General features: G+C 37.1%; 1 protein-coding gene across 2 annotated transcripts; it reads left to right on the top strand.

Annotated features, from left to right (window-relative positions):
* Positions 1 to 7,736: 7,736 nt before the first annotated feature.
* Positions 7,737 to 16,796, top strand: LOC143553451 (kinesin-like protein KIN-4C). Of its 2 annotated transcripts, none has more exons than XM_077043452.1 (28): positions 7,737 to 7,778; positions 7,901 to 8,049; positions 9,417 to 9,563; positions 9,737 to 9,886; positions 9,962 to 10,206; positions 10,402 to 10,580; positions 10,793 to 10,917; positions 11,073 to 11,109; positions 11,194 to 11,285; positions 11,363 to 11,479; positions 11,573 to 11,686; positions 11,762 to 11,845; positions 11,931 to 12,117; positions 12,236 to 12,336; positions 12,935 to 13,033; positions 13,108 to 13,221; positions 13,668 to 13,784; positions 13,881 to 13,961; positions 14,051 to 14,122; positions 14,201 to 14,294; positions 14,384 to 14,409; positions 14,516 to 14,601; positions 14,707 to 14,778; positions 14,866 to 15,090; positions 15,160 to 15,295; positions 15,536 to 15,631; positions 15,716 to 16,327; positions 16,400 to 16,796. In XM_077043452.1, the coding sequence occupies exons 2-28, from the start codon at positions 7,921 to 7,923 to the stop codon at positions 16,733 to 16,735; spliced, it is 3,873 nt and encodes a 1,290-aa protein (XP_076899567.1). In that variant the 5' UTR covers positions 7,737 to 7,778; positions 7,901 to 7,920; the 3' UTR covers positions 16,736 to 16,796. The 2 variants fall into 2 exon arrangements, with proteins under 2 accessions (XP_076899567.1, XP_076899568.1); XM_077043453.1 differs by having other exon boundaries at positions 15,716 to 16,324.
* The last annotated feature ends 815 nt before the right edge of the window (positions 16,797 to 17,611 follow it).

The following is a 17,611-nucleotide window of genomic DNA, read 5'->3' on the forward strand; positions in this document are numbered from 1 at the left end:
CTCCCTACCCTCGACGCCCCTGTTGCTTTGCATGCCTCGGTTTTGAGAGTGTTCACAATCTCATGTGACAGTCATCCTCTAGTTAGACCGCAACGGGTAGTTTATAATTCCAACATAACTAAACTTAATCACATATTCAATACTCAATTTTTAAGATTAGCTTCGACTCGAAACAAAAAATTTATTATATCTAGAGGTGGAAAATGGGTTGGGTTGGGTCGAACGAGTCATGGGTTGAAATGAGCCATGGGTCAAAACGAGTACGAGTCAAAATGAGTTTGGGTCAAAACGAGTCAATTAAATAAAGGGTTGTTTTGGTTTGGGTCAAAATAGGTTAGGGTCAAACCGGGTCTTGAGTTTTGTTTTGTTTTTTTTTTTTTTTTTTGTGAACGAGAATAACGGCGGAAACATTTTAGTTTTTTCGTTTTTTACTTATATTTTAAGTTATTTTTTTTTAATTATTTTTTTTGAATTTATTTTGAGGGGTTTTCTATTAAGATCAAAAACCCTCAATAAAATATTCAAAAATAATAATAAAAAAATTATAACTCAAAATATAAATTATAAACAAAAAAAGTAAAAATACTAAAATGTTTCATACATTGTCCTCGTTCCATAAAAAAAAACATCTAGAATCGAACCGAAACCGAAAGAATCGACGAAAATGAAACAAAGAAACAAAAAGCCAAAACCGGACCACATCAATCGAAATCGAAAAATCAATCAAAACGAAACTAAAAGAATTAAAACCGAACAAAAACAAAACTGAAAAAACGAACAAAAACGAGTCCGGAATCGACCAGAAAGAAACAAAAGAAACCAAAACCCAACACGTCACGGGTGAAAACTCGTGTTGACTTGAAACCTGAACCGAACCCGTTCCGATCTGAAACCCGTTTCGTGCCAAAACCTGTCTTGTACGAAAACTCGTTCCGGTCCTAAACCTGTCACATTTCCTTAGGACACTAGCCCACATCGACCCTTTTCTTTGAACTTGTCGACCCATTTTGACCCGAAAATAAAAGGATGGAATTTCAAATTACTCATTTTGATCCATTTATTTAAAACCTTTTACCCAAACCAACTCATTTAACTTTTAAAACAACTCAAATTAACTCATTTGAAAGGGTTTGGGTCAAGATTGTCACCCTTAATTATATAAGATAAAAACATACAAGTCACCTATGTAATTCAGCATATTTGATACATGTAGGGGTATGGTACTAAACCCGGTTTTACGACTCTAAATTTATTACGTTTAGCTTATTTTATTATATGGACTAATACAATGTTATTGGGCTGAGGGGGTTTTGTGGAGGTAACCCTAACTGGGCTAGGCCCATTAGGGTACCATGATGGTGGCCATGAGACTCTCTATATAAGGAGGTCTCCACCTCCTTATTCAGGGGTCATGCTCAATAAGAGCCACCACCACTTTTTGTGTCTGCGAACAAGGGATCCTCGAGATCATCTTAGCGGTCACCTCCACACCACCAAAAAACCATTGCAGGTCTCAAGCAGCTGAAGAAGAAGATCAAGACGTGGTTCGTTCATCTCAAAATCCGTGGAAACATCGTCATGGATCAGGTCAGATTTCATTTCGTGTTTCGACATTGGCGCCATCCGTGGGACGGCAACGAACTACCCTTCGATCTTCATCTCGGCTGTCAGATCTCTCCCAGGAAAAACCCAGATCTGGAAGTTTACAGAAAAAGGCTTCAAGGCTTGTTCTATTAAAGCTCAAAAAGATCCATAGATCTAAAAGAGGCTTCCAGATCTGTGCGAAAAGAAACTGCCGGACTCGAATGATCAAGTCTCCGGATCTGTGATGGTTTTAAATCTGCTCCGAGCTTCAGATCTATCCAGATCTGATTTACAGATCTAGATCTAGATTACAGACCTGGATTTTAGGTTTAAAATTGCAGGTCTAACTCTTAAATTGCAGATCCAAAAATTACCAGACTTCCGCCGCCATGTACGCGCGCCCGCGGATTCTCATTCCACAGCCGTGCATGTGCCGCCGCGGAAACCACCATGTGGATTTTGCGCAAGAGACCTCCGCCATGCACGCGCACTCGCGAGTCACCGCTCCATCGCCGTGCATGCGCGCATCAGGCCTCACGCCAAACTTCAAGGTTGGGAATCCTCATAATATCCCATATGGCTACGCGCCAAACTTCAAGGTTGGGAATCCTCATAATATCCCATATGGCTACGCGCCAAACTTCAAGGTTGGGAATCCTCATAATATCCCATATGGCTACGCGCCAAACTTCAAGGTTGGGAATCCTCATAATATCCCATATGGCTACGCGCCAAACTTAAAGGTTGGGAATCCTCATAATATCCCATATGGACATGCGCCAAACTCAAGGGTTGGGAATCCTCATACCACATGCTCATGCATCACATATGCTCACGCATATTACTCATGCTTACGCATCACATGCTCACACATATCACAGTCTACGCGCACGCGCATGCAACATCTGCGCGTGGCGCATAACACAAAACCAAGGTCTACGCGCACACGCATGCAACATCTGCGCGTGGCGCGGGACATAAAGCAGCTCGTAAGACGCCTCGCGCGCAAGCTTTTATTATTCATACAGCTCGTAAGACGCCTCGCGCGCAAGCTTTATTATTCATACAGCTCGTAAGACGCCTCGCGCGCAAGCTTTATTATTCATACAGCTCGTAAGACGCCTCGCGCGCAAGCTGTTATTATTATAGCTCGTAAGTCGCCACACGCGCAAGCTTCATTATTATCATAGCTCGTAAGACGCCTCGCGCGCAAGCTTTATTATTCATACAGCTCATAAGACGCCTCGCGCGCAAGCTGTTATTATTATTATAGCTCGTAAGTCGCCTCACGCGCAAGCTCCACTATTATTACAGCTCATAAGACGCCTCACGCGCAAGCTGTTAGTATTCTTATAGCTCGTAAGACGCCTCACGCGCAAGCTTTCATTATTCATACAGCTCATAAGACGCCTCGCGCGCAAGCTGTTATTATTCTTATAGCTCGTAAGCCGCCATGCGCGCAGGCTTCATTATTCTTATAGCTCGTAAGCCGCCTCACGCGCAGGCTCCACTATTATTACAGCTCATAAGACGCCTCGCGCGCAAGCTATTAGTATTCTTATAGCTCGTAAGACGCCTCACGCGCAAGCTTTTATTATTACAGCTCATAAGACGCCTCGCGCGCAAGCTGTTATTATTCTTATAGCTCGTAAGCCGCCATGCGCGCAGGCTTCATTATTCTTATAGCTCGTAAGCCGCCTCACGCGCAGGCTCCACTATTATTACAGCTCATAAGACGCCTCGCGCGCAAGCTGTTAGTATTCTTATAGCTCGTAAGACGCCTCACGCGCAAGCTTTTATTATTACAGCTCATAAGACGCCTCGCGCGCAAGCTGTTATTATTCTTATAGCTCGTAAGACGCCTCGCGCGCAAGCTTTTATTATTCACACAGCTCATAAGACGCCTCGCGCGCAAGCTGCTATTATTCTTATAGCTCGTAAGACGCCACGCGCGCAAGCTTTATTATTCATACACCTCATAAGACGCCTCGCGCGCAAGCTGTTATTATTCATACAGCTCATAAGACGCCTCGCGCGCAAGCTGTTATTATTCTCATAGCTCGTAAGACGCCTCGCGCGCAAGCTTTATTATTCTTATAGCTTGTAAGACGCCACGCACGCAGGCTTCATTATTCTCATAGATCCATAAGTCGCCTCGCGCGCAGGCTTCATTATTTTTACAGCTCGTCACCATCATGAAGAAAACCTCCAAAAACTCAAAGACAATAAAGACAAGGCCAAAGAACAGGGAAAAAACCGCCTCATAACCTAACACACCTCATAAAGTCCAGCGCTCCACCTAGACGCTTGCGCGTCCAGGAGCAACACTGGACTTGGGGGGGCTTGTAGGGGTATGGTACTAAACCCGGTTTTACGACCCTAAATTTATTACGTTTGGCTTATTTTATTATATGGACTAAATACAATGTTATTGGGCTGAGGGGGTTTTGTGGAGGTAACCCTAACTGGGCTAGGCCCATTAGGGTACCATGATGGTGGCCATGAGACTCTCTATATAAGGAGGTCTCCACCTCCTTATTCAGGGGTCATGCTCAATAAGAGCCACCACCACTTTTTGTGTCTGCGAACAAGGGATCCTCGAGATCATCTTAGCGGTCACCTCCACACCCCCAAAAAACCATTGCAGGTCTCAAGCAGCTGAAGAAGAAGATCAAGACGTGGTTCGTTCATCTCAAAATCCGTGGAAACATCGTCATGGATCAGGTCAGATTTCATTTCGTGTTTCGACAATACACAACTAATAACACGCATGCACATTTCATACTTGTGGGGTAACATGTATATCACAAATTCTTCCATGAAACATATTACATATTGTAGGTGTAACATCTGTCTTTTAAAGTTTCCATGCATCCCTTTTTTAACTTATTCAAATCAACCACAATCTCACATTAATTGTTTAAACTAGTTTTTATTACTAATCATATAGATACCAGTACCCTACCATTAATGGATATATCATATATCCCTTCAATAACAAATTTTAGCCTCCTTTGTTTCGGTATTAGTTGGTATCGGTTATCCCAATCCATAGTTAACAACCCAATAAAATATCGATACCACCATCTTGATTTTGATCAAATCGATAGAATTATCATCGTACCAATTTGAATTGGTACAATTTTATCCTTTGATCAAAATATGAAATACAGTGAAGAAACACTAATTGACCCCGGCAGACTACGGATAATCTGGGGGTTAAATAGATGTTTCCCACGAGGGTTAGGTCCGGCAAAGATGGTTGTTCCTCTAATGACCTGCAAAACAGACACCGTGAGCTCGTCACTGAGAAGGGGGGGGGGGGGTTCCTCCTTATGACCGTTCCAGACTAGATTGCTCTGAATATGTGTATATATTGAGAGAGATTGCTAGAGAAGATGAGATACCGTTCCAAGGTATTGGAGTATTTATAGCCGAAGGTAGGTTTTCAAGCAAGTACAGCCAGCTGTATAATATTCCTTTTCTACCAACTGTGGGCTACGCACGTGCCATGCTGGTAGTTGGTGGGTAGGCAGCGGCTGATAGTGACATGGCCGGCTGTGTACTATTCCTTTTCCGCCGGCTGTGTACTATTCCTTTTCCACCAACTGCAGGCTATGTACGTGCCACGACAAGGGTTGGTGAGTAGGCAGCGGCTGATAGTGACATTTTGTACTAGAGCGTGCTCCTCGTACTGTTGTCGGTGAGCTGTCACCCTGTGATTGGTTCATGGGCTGCTTTGGTCAGATCTTGTCTATTTTGTCCATACCTTGGCAGGTATAGTACAAAAAATCTTCCAGAAGCGTACGGTCTGGCTCATTTGGGCGGGAGTATTCCCGCCTTGCTCATTCCTTCAGGTGACACTGAATTATTGAGAGTTAGTGCCTTGTGCGTGTAGCCTTGCTATTAGTGCGGGTAGCCTTCCCTGATGGCTTGTATCCGCAACTGCGGGAACAGGCGGGGTACTTCACCATTGGGAGGCTTTTCCTGCGGGAACAGCTGGCGTACTGCACGTAAGGTCTTCATCTCTGAGCATGGTTGGTCCTGCGGAACCAGTTGGTCCTTGCGCAGACGTCCCTCTTCAAGGTGAGTCTTGCGGGTCCAACTGGGCTCTCCAATTTGAATTGGTACAATTTTATCCTTTGATCAAAATATGAAATACAGGTTTAACGATGTTTTAAGAGTATTGTAGGTGATTTTCTACTATAACATATTTTGTTAATAAGGTTTAGTTTGGCCTTTGTGGTTAAGATGTTTCAATATTTTATTATGTATGATATCTTTGTTACTAATCATTTATATATGTTACAACTTTCACCTTTAACATTTCTTATTAGATGGTCGATTTACCATGCCTACATTTATTGATTGTTTTTAGGTAAAACCAATCGCGGTACTAAACCAATAATATACCGGTTATATACCATTCACGAATTAGTTTATACAGTTTGATATTCGGTATGTCTATTTATACAAATTCGGTTTAGTACTAGGTAGTATGATATTGGTTCGGTATGATACCAATATCATCCATAGTTATTTCAACTATCTTGACTCGTTTTGTCCCAAACTTCACATTCCAATGCTTTCATATGTACCGTTAATACTTGAAACACAATTTAAAACAGATAACTGGTCATTGAATTGTCTTTTTTATTAATGTTAATTTTAAAACCAATGGGTTGAAGTTAATCTAATTCATCCTTATAAATTATTCTAGCTATTTTACCCGACAAGTACCACATATCTCAAAAGTAATGTAATGTACACTTCTTGTAGTGCGACATAGACAGGCACTAAGATGGCGCTGACAATCTTTGACGGATGAAGACGTTGGTTGTGATTTTGATCAAACAAACTTAGCGTGATGGTGCGGTATCATTTTATGTCGGTGGCTTTGGCAATGACAATCCATAATAATACAATAAACTCACGGAAGATAAAATAACGTCAATTATGAGTATGATTGCTAGAGGTAAATAATAACTGGAAGAAAATAATACTCTTCATGAAGAGGTTCATAACGTTTTTGTAGTTATATTTGTATGTATCTAATAATGAAAAAGAATACTGAACAAGGGACAATAAAAAAATAATAATAAATAAGGTGGTGGTATGTTACAATGTCGTTTTTATCTCTTTTAACTTGGAAACTTACTATTTCCGATTCAACCCTCACCCTAAATGGTTGATTGTTCGATTGACCAAATTGATATCGACCTTTTGGCATCAAAACATAGTAATGTCCTCATTGGGGGCATGTTCGATATGTAAACTCCACACATCTTTTTATTTGGTTATAGAGAGACGCTCAATACTTTCAAAAATTCAAATACATGTAATTGTCAAAAAAAATGACTAGATGCTTTTTTATGTTAAGACTTGAGTCTAAATGACCATTCTCGATAGTGATGACAAATGAACTAGATCTCGAACCCCCATAGACGAACCTGAAACGTTCGGGACATGTATTAGGGTATGAACTTGGCATGTGATTAGTTCAAAACGTTTGGTGGGTATGCTACATGTATGATATCAGGTAATACATGTCATGATTATCCAAAACATATATACTTGTTTACCCAATCCATACTTGTAATCCCATTACTATACATGAATACAAAATGTATAAACTTTATATACCATCTAGGCGCATTTATTTATTAGTAAAACTTAAGCTAATAAAATTTCAATAATAATAATAAAAAATGTCAATAATCTGATGGTAGAGTGGTAAATAAGAGACTTCATGTTCTATAGTTGTAGCGACACTATAGTGATGATTGAAGACTAGACAGGTAGATTGCGTTCAATAGTTAGATCCTTGAACTAAACGAGTTTTTTTCACCGCATTGTCGTGCCTTCGGGCTAATGTACATGGGCGTTGGCCTTAGATGAAGGTTTTTCTCGGATCGAAAAACGAGTATATCCCAATAATATAATCTTAACCAGTAGTTTATTTGGAGGATCTGTCTCCGGTTCAAATAAAAATGATATAATAATAATAATAATAATAATAATAATAATAATAATAATAATAATAGGTTCGTCCACATGCAGGTCACGTGAGGCAAACGGAGTTTTGAAAGCTTATTTGAATTCAAATCTAAAACGCACCGTTGTCACCATTTTCAAATTCCCTCTTTACACACACTCTCTCATTTCAAACCCTAACGCATTTATCTATCTATCAGGTACACTCGATCTATACACACACATACATAATATTAATATTAAATCAAATCAACATATGCTAAATCTACACACACAGACACCATTACTTACGTCGTCTAATTTGAATCTGTTCGATTCCTAGGGCTTGCAATTCAACTAGCTATGGAGAGTTCCGACGCTAAGAACGGATCTCAATCTGTTCGTGTTGCTGTTAACATTCGTCCGCTGGTCACTACGGAGCTACTCGTTGGATGCTCCGACTGCATTAGTGTTACTCCTGGTGAACCACAGGTCATTATTATTATTATTATTATTGTTCTGATTTTTTAATTTAGTAGCTGATTCTGAAGTTTTGTTACTTAATTGACGCTTATTATTATTATAATTATTATTATTATTGTTCTGACTTTAATTTAGTAGATGATTCTGAAGTTTTGTTACTTAATTGATGCTTATTATTATTATTATTGTTCTGAGTTTAATTTAGTAGCTCATTTTGAAGTATTGTTAGGGTTAGGGCTTAATTCATGCGGTTTTGTATGCTAATTGTTTCTTCATTTTCGTGCGTTGTCTATTCAAACTCAATTTAGTAGCTCATTTTGTAATTCGTGTGTGAATTTGTGTGATAATTGTTTGTTTTTGTGCAAGAAAGTTGGTGTTTACACTGGATCTGTTTACTGCTTCACTAGCTAGTTTTGAAATTTCTCTTTATTATTATTATTATTATTATTGTTATTATTATCCTAACTCTATTTTTATTTTGCAGCTGATTTTGAGTTTTCTTAGAGTTAAAGTTTGATTGGTGCGGTATTGTATGCTAATTGTTTTATTTAGTGCTAAATAAGGATATTTGTCTATTCAAAACTTGATTAGTAGCTATTTTTGAAGTTTGTTACTGTTAGGGTATGATTGATGCGGTTTTGTATGATAGTTTGTTTTTGTACAAAAGAGTTGGTGTTTACGCTGTATTTGTTTATTGGTTTACATTCTATCCTCAATTTAGTAGCTAGTTTTGAAATTTGTCACGGTTAGTGTTTGATTGATGCGGTTCTGTATTGTAATTGTTGATTTTTCATTTTTTTGTGTATAAGAGTTGGTATTTACACTGGATTTGTTGTATATGTAAAATTAGGTATGGTTTGTTGTAGCTAATTTTGAAATTTGTTACTGTTAGGGTTTGATTGATGCTGCTCTGTGTGATAATTGTTCAATATTGGGCAAAAGAGTTGGTGTTTACACTGAATTTGTTGTCTATTTAAAACTAGGTACAAATTGGTTCATATCCTAACCTCAATTAGTAGCTAATTTTGAAGTATGTTAGGGTTAGGGTTTGATTAATGCGGTTTGTATGATAAATGTTCATTTTTGTGCAAAAGAGTTGATATTTGCACTGGTTTTTTGTCTATTCAAACTAGGTACAAAAATGGTTCACATTCTAACCTAAATCTAGTAGCTAATTTTAAATTTTGTTACACTTAAGGTCTGATTGATGTGATTCAGTATGATAATTGTTTATTTCATGCAAAATAATTGATATTTACACTGGTTTTGAGTTTTGTTACGGTTAGGGTTTGATTGATTCAGTTATGTATGGGAATTATTGATTTTTGTGTATAAGAATTGATATTTACACTGGACTGTTGTATATGTAAAACTAGGTACAAATTGGTTCACATTCGTTTACGTTTGATTACGTGTACGGGAGTACGGGGTCTCCGTCTTCCAGGATTTTCGATGACTGTGTAGAGCCTCTTGTGGATGCACTTTTCCATGGGTACAATGCAACAGTTTTGGCTTATGGACAGGTATGTTACTGGTTCACCGAACATTTTCTGTGAATTATCTGTTATATTGGGCAACTTCTGTAGGTAGAACCGTTAATTGTTATTTTCATGATACTTTGTAACTAGATAAGAACTGTTTGCTATAGACTTGACTCTTGAAGCTTATTGTTTCTACTGTTTAACTGTTGTCATAGACGGGATCCGGTAAAACTTATACAATGGGCACTAACTACAATGGGGAAAGCACTAATGGTATTATTCCTAAGGTTATGCAAACAATTTTCAGACGAGTAGAGGAGACTAAAGGTGCTACAGAGTTCTTGATCAGAGTATCTTTCATTGAGGTATGTATAATAAAAAATGCTAATTTGTATAATGTATATGAATTATTTTCTGAAGTATTCTTTTATCTGTTTCAGATATTCAAGGAGGAAGTTTTTGATTTATTGGAGTCCACCCCAGCTGTTTGTAAAGCTGATGGGAATGGGAAACCTATAGGGCCTTCTCGGGCTCCTATTCAAATAAGAGAAACGGCTAATGGTGGTATATCTCTAGCTGGTGTAACGGAAGCTCAAGTCATCTCACAAGAGGAGATGGCTTCATTTCTGTTACGTGGATCTGTGTGTCGTGCGACCGGGAGCACAAACATGAATAGTCAATCAAGGTTCGTTAAGCATATATTCACATAAGTTTGTTAATTGTTACGTTATCATATGTTCTTTAATCGAAAATAATTGCCTTTTATCAAGGACAATTTCTATTGTTACATTTCTATTGTTTCAGATAACTTTTTTAGTGTGATTGTATTAGATTAACCAAAAATGTATAAACTTTGCTTATTACATTTCTATTGCTTCAGTCGCTCGCATGCCATCTTCACGATTACAATGGAACAAAAAAAGTTATTTGGTACAACAAATGGAGTTGTTCATGATGATGCTGCAGATGATATTTTGTGTGCCAAACTTCATTTGGTTGATCTTGCCGGTTCAGAACGTGCCAAAAAAACTGGAGCTGATGGGATGCGCTTACGGGAAGGTAGGTTGATAGTTTTCACACATTCACATTGTTTGTTATAGACCAGACTGGTCTAGTTCTGTTTTTTTTTGGTTCTTGTATCACTAGTTGATCCAACAAGTCAATTTATTGTGCTGATTTTTGGTTATAGTCAAGTATTTAACCGAGCATGATTTCATTGTATATTGATGATTTTTCCAAGTCTGAGATATTTTTCTTCTTTGTGGTGTTAGGGATTCATATCAACAAGGGTTTATTGGCTCTTGGCAATGTTATAAGTGCATTAGGTGATGACAAGAAGCGGAAAGAAGGGGGCCATGTTCCTTATAGAGACAGCAAATTAACTCGTCTTTTACAGGTATGGAATACTGGATATACTTTTTTTTATGAAAATGTGCTTTTTAAATACATGTTCTAGTGGAGTGAAGACAACGGAAAATTTTCTACTTCAAGGATTACCAGTTTCATCTTTTAAAGTACTCATAAATTTATTTTAACTGCATTATTTTCCAGGATTCTCTTGGAGGAAACAGCAAAACTGTGATGATAGGTATGTTGCTATTTGAGTTGTAAAATTAGTTAACATATGATTTGTTGCATGATTTTTTTTTTTGACTTTTCTTGTTTTTGGCAGCTTGTGTGAGCCCAGCCGATACCAATGCAGAAGAGACCCTAAACACGTTGAAGTATGCCAATCGTGCTCGTAACATTCAAAACAAAGCAATTGTAAGATTAATATTTACATGTTTTGTTATTTTCATTTATTAATTAGCAATCATGTTAATTTATCTTTCATTACATAGGTGAACCGTGATCCGGTTACAGCTCAAATGCAAAGAATGAAGAATCAAATTGAACAACTGCAGGCGGAGCTTCTTTACGTGAAGGGGGATTCTTCCACACCATTTGAAGAACTTCAAGTGAGACATTCTTTGCAATTTTTAAAATTATCAATGCATGCTTTTTTTGTACATCATTGCTAAATTTGATGACTTATACTCCTTGTCTATCAGATTTTGAAACAGAAGATAGCACTGCTGGAAACAAGCAATGTCGATTTGCAAAACCAACTCCAAGAACATCAAGTCAATGTTCAACATTTGACCAAACAAGCACTTGATGCTCAAGTAAGTTTAAATGAGTGAAATCCAACACCCTTTTCTATTTTTTGCATTGCCACTAACAAGATTTTACTATTTCAGTTTGAGAAAGACAAGCTGCTGCTTAAACTTGAATCAGCACGCGAGGGTAAATCGTTTGACGATATCGACTCTGACTCAAATAAGGTTGAATGAGTTTACTTTCAAACTTCTATGATGTTATAATCACTAAAATCAAATAAAGATATCTGACCACCTAAAAAAATTTCAGGATGTGGATTTGTTGAAAACGTATGCGGTAAAAGTTCAAGAATTAGAAGGAGAACTGTTGCGGCTGCGAAGACTAAATACTTCAAAACGCAGTGAACTTATTGATTACATGGATCTCGATGACAATGTTCTTCACCCAAAAACTAGTTTGTTTCCTGAATCTGATCTTAAAGGCGCAGACATTTCTGGTAAGCTGTTATTAATTATGTTATAATGTGACAGATGACAACACATGTAGTATAATAAAACACAAACATAACTACAAAGCACACAATTTTAAAATAACAAATTTCTATCTACTTGTAGGTGATTCAGAGGTTGAAGTGAAGGAGCTAGAACATTCTTCTCTGCAAGAGAAACTTGATAGCGAGCTCAAAGAACTGGATAAAAGGCTTGAACAAAAAGAGGTATATTATTTTGTTTCGTTATAAGTTTAAGTATTTAACATGTGAAAGTGATAAGAGTTTAGAATCTGGACTCAAACAAACAATTCAATTACCAATTCAATTACTAAAACATAATAACCCGATTTGAGATGGGAGGTCTCCGATTACCTGATTCGAGATGGGAAGTCTCCAATACAAGGTTAAAGAAAACCTAATACTTAGATAATAATAAACATTGACATCCTTCTCACTATAATAAAAGATATAAGGGCATGTTTGGAATTGAGTTTAGAAAAAAAAGCCAGTTTGAAAAGCCAAAATAAAAAGACTTTTGTGATTGCCAAACACATTTTAACTTATTGGCTTTTTGAAAACACCAATAATCCAATAAGCATTTTTCAAACTCAATCCCAAACATGCTTTAAATAAGCACTAGTAGAATAATAACTCACCTAAACTTTAGCCTCTCTTTATTAACAAAATAATAATCGGTCCTAAATTTCAGCTACTCATTAACTCACTATCCCCTTTTTTAATATTGATTTGACCAAGACATGGGACCATATCAGAAAGTCATAGATGTTAACTTCTTTTTTCAATATATATAAATGCATGAAAGGCTGAAATGAAGCGGTATGCGGCTGGTGATACCTCAGTTCTTCAGCAACATTATGAGAAGAAAGTTCAAGATTTGGAAATAGAAAGGAGAAAAATGCAGGTTATTCTTCATCTTTAGTCCCTGTACTCTTTAAATATAACTATGTGTTTGATGTTTCTATGATTAATTGACAGAAAGAGATTGAACAACTTAACTGCAAACTCGCAAATATTTCTTCTACCTCTGATGACAGTACTCAGAAGATGAAAGAAAGTTATCTACAGAAACTAAATTTTTTGGAATCCCAGGTAAGTTTAGTTTAAGCGAGTTTGATAATTTTATGTCAAAAGTATTGTTGGCTTTCTGTGAACTTCATCTGCTGTGAACTTTATTAGTCACTCACGAGTCTAGTTAAATATGGTAAATTCATAAATATTTTATCACATGAAAATTGAATGATTTAGTCATCCAGATCATTTTTACATTAGTGTGATCCTTCAAAAAATAAATACCCTATCTTGACAGTACATTGATGTGTTCTAGCGGTTAATATATTGTCAATGATATCAACTTGATTTTTGTTGTGAGAGTTACAGGTTTAAGTGTTTAACAATGTTTTGAACAAACAATATTTAAATTTCAGTATGTTGATAAAGTTCTAGCAGTTAGTATTTTGTTGATGATATCAACTCGATTTTTGTTGTGAGAGTTACAGTTTTAATAATGTTTTTAAATAACAATATATAAATTGCAGGTTGCGGAGTTGAAGAAGAAGCAAGATGCTCAATCACAATTGCTTAGACAAAAACAAAAGAGTGATGATGCAGCGAAAAAACTTCAGGACGAAATTCATAGAATCAAAACACAAAAGGTCCTTTTTCCGTTTTAATATATCTTTTTAAGCAGCGTCTTTAAGATAATACTTTTACTAAATCACTGTGCCTTTTTTTATAATGTTTATATACAGGTTCAATTACAACAAAAAATAAAGCAAGAATCTGAGCAGTTCAGATTATGGAAGGCCTCACGGGAAAAAGAAGTACTTCAGGTTGTTATAAACACAAACCTTCTTTTCATGTTGATTTATCAGTATTTTCTTGTTGAATGTTAACATGACTGTTGTATACGTATGAACAGCTTAAGAAAGAGGGAAGAAGGAATGAATATGAGATGCATAAACTTCTAGCTCTAAATCAAAGGCAGAAAATGGTAAGTTTAAACCACTTTAGTTTTGTTTCTATCTTTTTTTGTTCTAAATCTCATATTAATATCCTTATATTAATTAAGGTTTTGCAACGGAAGACCGAGGAAGCTTCCATGGCTACAAAACGATTAAAAGAGTTATTGGAATCACGAAAGGCTTCTTCACGAGATGCATTCGGTAGCCCCTCCATTAAAATTACATACTCAGTTCATATTTTATCTTTCCTTTTATATTTAAACTCTATGTTCGTGTGCACCATTATGCAGGAAATGGCAGTGGCCCCGGATTTCAGGTATATCAAGTGAACATTATTTTAATTATTTTACTACAATTATATAAATAACGGGCTTCTACTTAGTAGTTTTATGTTTTAACATAATTCTCGAATTTCAATACAGGCACTCATGCAAGCGATTGAGCATGAGCTCGAGGTTACGGTTCGTGTGCATGAAGTACGTTGTGAACATGAGCGCCAGAAAGAAGAGTGAGTGCCATTTTTAATTTCCACAAATATAATGAGAAAACGTTTTCTTTTTCAGTAAATTATACTTCTTTTGCTGAATTATTATTCTGATTTTTGTAATTTTAGGAGGGTTAAAATGGCGAAAGAGGTTGTAGAACTAAAAGCTGAAGCACATATAGCTAAACAATCAAATTTAAGGTGCCGGTGACTTGTTTTTTTCATATCTTGCTTTACCATTTCTTGTCTGCTGATTGAATGCTTAATTTTCCCATGTGGATATCGCAGTCATTGTTCTCAAATGTCACCTGGTGCGCGGAATTCAAGAATATTTGCTCTGGAGAGCATGCTTGACACCTCATCGAAGACAATTGTTTCGATGGCCTCTCAGCTGTCGGAAGCAGAAGAAAGAGAACGTGCATTCAGTGGCAGAGGTCGGTGGAATCAAGTGCGGACCCTTGCTGAAGCAAAAAACGTCATGAACTATTTGTTCAATTTGGCTTCTTCTTCAAGGTATTTGATATTAATTTAATTTTTCTCAATGAATAATGATTTATTCTAAATATATGCATGTTTTTAAAGGTGTCAACTTTGGGATAAAGAAGTTGACTGTAGAGAAAAGGATTCTGAAATTAGAAGTTTGAAAGAAAAGATAGTCAATTTAATAAGACAAATTGAAATGCAGAAGGCTGAGCTTACTCGCATGGAGAAGATTAAGGTTCGTTTCTCATTCGTCTGCGAAATTCAATTTTTTCAAGAAAATGGTTTTTTAAAACCTCCAAAATCGGTATATGCAAAAAATAAACTACTTTTGAAGTGATACAGTTTTTATAAGTTGTAATTTTTTTCGATAAGCTAATGGTCTAAAGAAGGTTTGACAAAAAGGTTTCGGGTCAACCAGTCTACAGGCCTGTTTTGCTACCACTAACTACTTGTGATGTTGACTTGTAATATGTAGAAGCTTTACATGTCAAAGAGCTTCAAGAAAAAGTCAACTCAAGATTCCACTGTTATGGATGACGGTGAAGGACATATGTATGACTTGAGACCAAAGGTATTATTATTATAAACTCATTGTCTTTAAATCTTAAACTCTTGCTTGTTAAATTGATTTTTAATTAATTGTTACTTTCTAAAGGGACTCCGAAACTCCATAGCTTACAACAGTAGTGGGAATATAGATGAGTTATTAGAAGACATGGAAATATCAGAATCTGAACATTCAGATTTAGACGAAACAGACACCGAATGGTTACAATCAGAGGATTTCCAAGATGAGTGGGGCCATAGAAGAAGGCAAAATGCTAAAAAAAGAAATTCCAGAATTATTCCCGAAACCAACCCTGACTCAGGAACTCAAAAAACATCTCCAATCGAAGGCGGCGATTCAAGCACGCTCCAAAAAGCGCCATCGGGTGTCTGTTGTTCATGCAGCAAGAGCTCTTCTTGTAAAACTATGAAATGTGAGTGCCGGGCCATTGAGGGTTCGTGTTCGTTGTCTTGTGGCTGTCACCCGAAGAAGTGTAGCAACCGTGTGGCGGTTGTGGTTCAACCTGATTTGGCTCCCCCGGTTACAGATGGTGGGATTGTAGAAATATTGTCTGATGGTGAGGAATCAGATAAAACCAGTAGCGAGTTGGCGAGTCAAGGTGCAATGTTACTTCAGGCGGCTTTATCTGATAAGCCCATTGACACAAAAGACACCGATGATGCAAAGAGAAGACCACTTTCAGACATTGGGAATAAGGTTGTACAATATTGTAAGCGGTAAACATAACTGTTACTTATTTTGTGAACTTAACATGCTTAAAAACATTTACAGGCTAAACCCAATGCTCCAAAGCCGCCCGCTGCAAGAAAGAAATGGAAAAAATCAATAGCAATCCAAGTAGTGACCGTGCTACAAGAAGAAACATCCACTCATACTGAAGAACCCGAGCCACCCAAAAAACAAGAAAGTAGCATGGTGGAGCCCACGAAACTGAGGTTACCTCGAGCCATGCGGTCTGCAATTTCTAGCACTAACCCCAACAACCCTCTAAGAGACAGAAACACTGAGCCGTCTAATGATTCCACCATCAGTAAGGAACCCGAGCCAAAGAGTCCACGTCATCTCACAAGGCCAACAACAAAGGAGAAAGAGAACCACGGGCAATAAGGTAATTTAACTTTTCGTGATCATCAAGAATAGGTAAAAAATGGCGAATTCACCAATCCTCCATTGGTAACGATACCATTTGGTCAGTTATGTCTATATACCAATCTTACATTGGTGACGAGAAGCTCTTTTAACTAGTTGTGTACATGTAAACTCTTCTCAACTTATTTCGTGTGATGTGTTCGTGTATGAATGTTAGTTGATAGTTTCATTGGCAATATGAAAGCTGACGGTTTGATTATGATTTCAAATGATTGTTTGATTTAATATTGAATGCCATGTTTAACCAAAAAGCATCGGGTTAGACTTCGAGAGGTGACAGTTGTGATGAGCCTGGGTAGACACTGTGATATGGGCTGTTAGATCGTTTCTTAACGTAATTTTTCTTAAATGAGTCTAGTTATCCGTTAACGTTCGTCTTTGTCAATAACGTGACCCAATTTGTCCACTAACCACACAAATTTTTCAAAATTTACGCACATACGTGTAATATCTTTATGCATTTGTATTTATCCTTTTGTAAAATCGATCATCTTTTACACAAAGTGGTTTGTTTTAACAAGCTTATGACCTCTTTAGTGTATCCATTCTCTGTTTACACAACATTTGTGTGTATTATGCCATTTATATGTGGGTGAACATCATTATTACATAAAAATATTTGACGAACCAAAATCTAGAAAATGGATCGTCGTTAGTCAAAATTAACTGAGAAAATGGACGGTCGTTAGTCAAAAGGACTAAAATCTTGACACTTATATCATTTAAAAGACGAGGGCAAGTGAAATTTTTTAACGGACCAGAAAGTAGCACCCCCATCACCTTTAAATGACAAGTTAAACAAACATAAAGCTAGAGCTTATCTGAAATAATCAT

The sequence above is a fragment of the Bidens hawaiensis genome, unplaced genomic scaffold (genome assembly GCF_021521415.1).
Source record: "Bidens hawaiensis isolate Kalapana, Puna unplaced genomic scaffold, B.hawaiensis_p1.1 tig00017238_1, whole genome shotgun sequence".
Classification (NCBI taxonomy): Eukaryota; Viridiplantae; Streptophyta; class Magnoliopsida; order Asterales; family Asteraceae; genus Bidens; species Bidens hawaiensis.

Excerpts from the sequence above, each read along its gene's own strand:
- LOC143553451 (XM_077043452.1), top strand. The coding sequence starts at position 7,921 with ATGGAGAGTTCCGACGCTAAGAACGGATCTCAATCTGTTCGTGTTGCT. Across the intron at positions 9,564-9,736 it reads CAGTTTTGGCTTATGGACAG|ACGGGATCCGGTAAAACTTA; the intron begins GTATGTTACTGG and ends CTGTTGTCATAG. Across the intron at positions 12,337-12,934 it reads AAAGGCTTGAACAAAAAGAG|GCTGAAATGAAGCGGTATGC; the intron begins GTATATTATTTT and ends AATGCATGAAAG.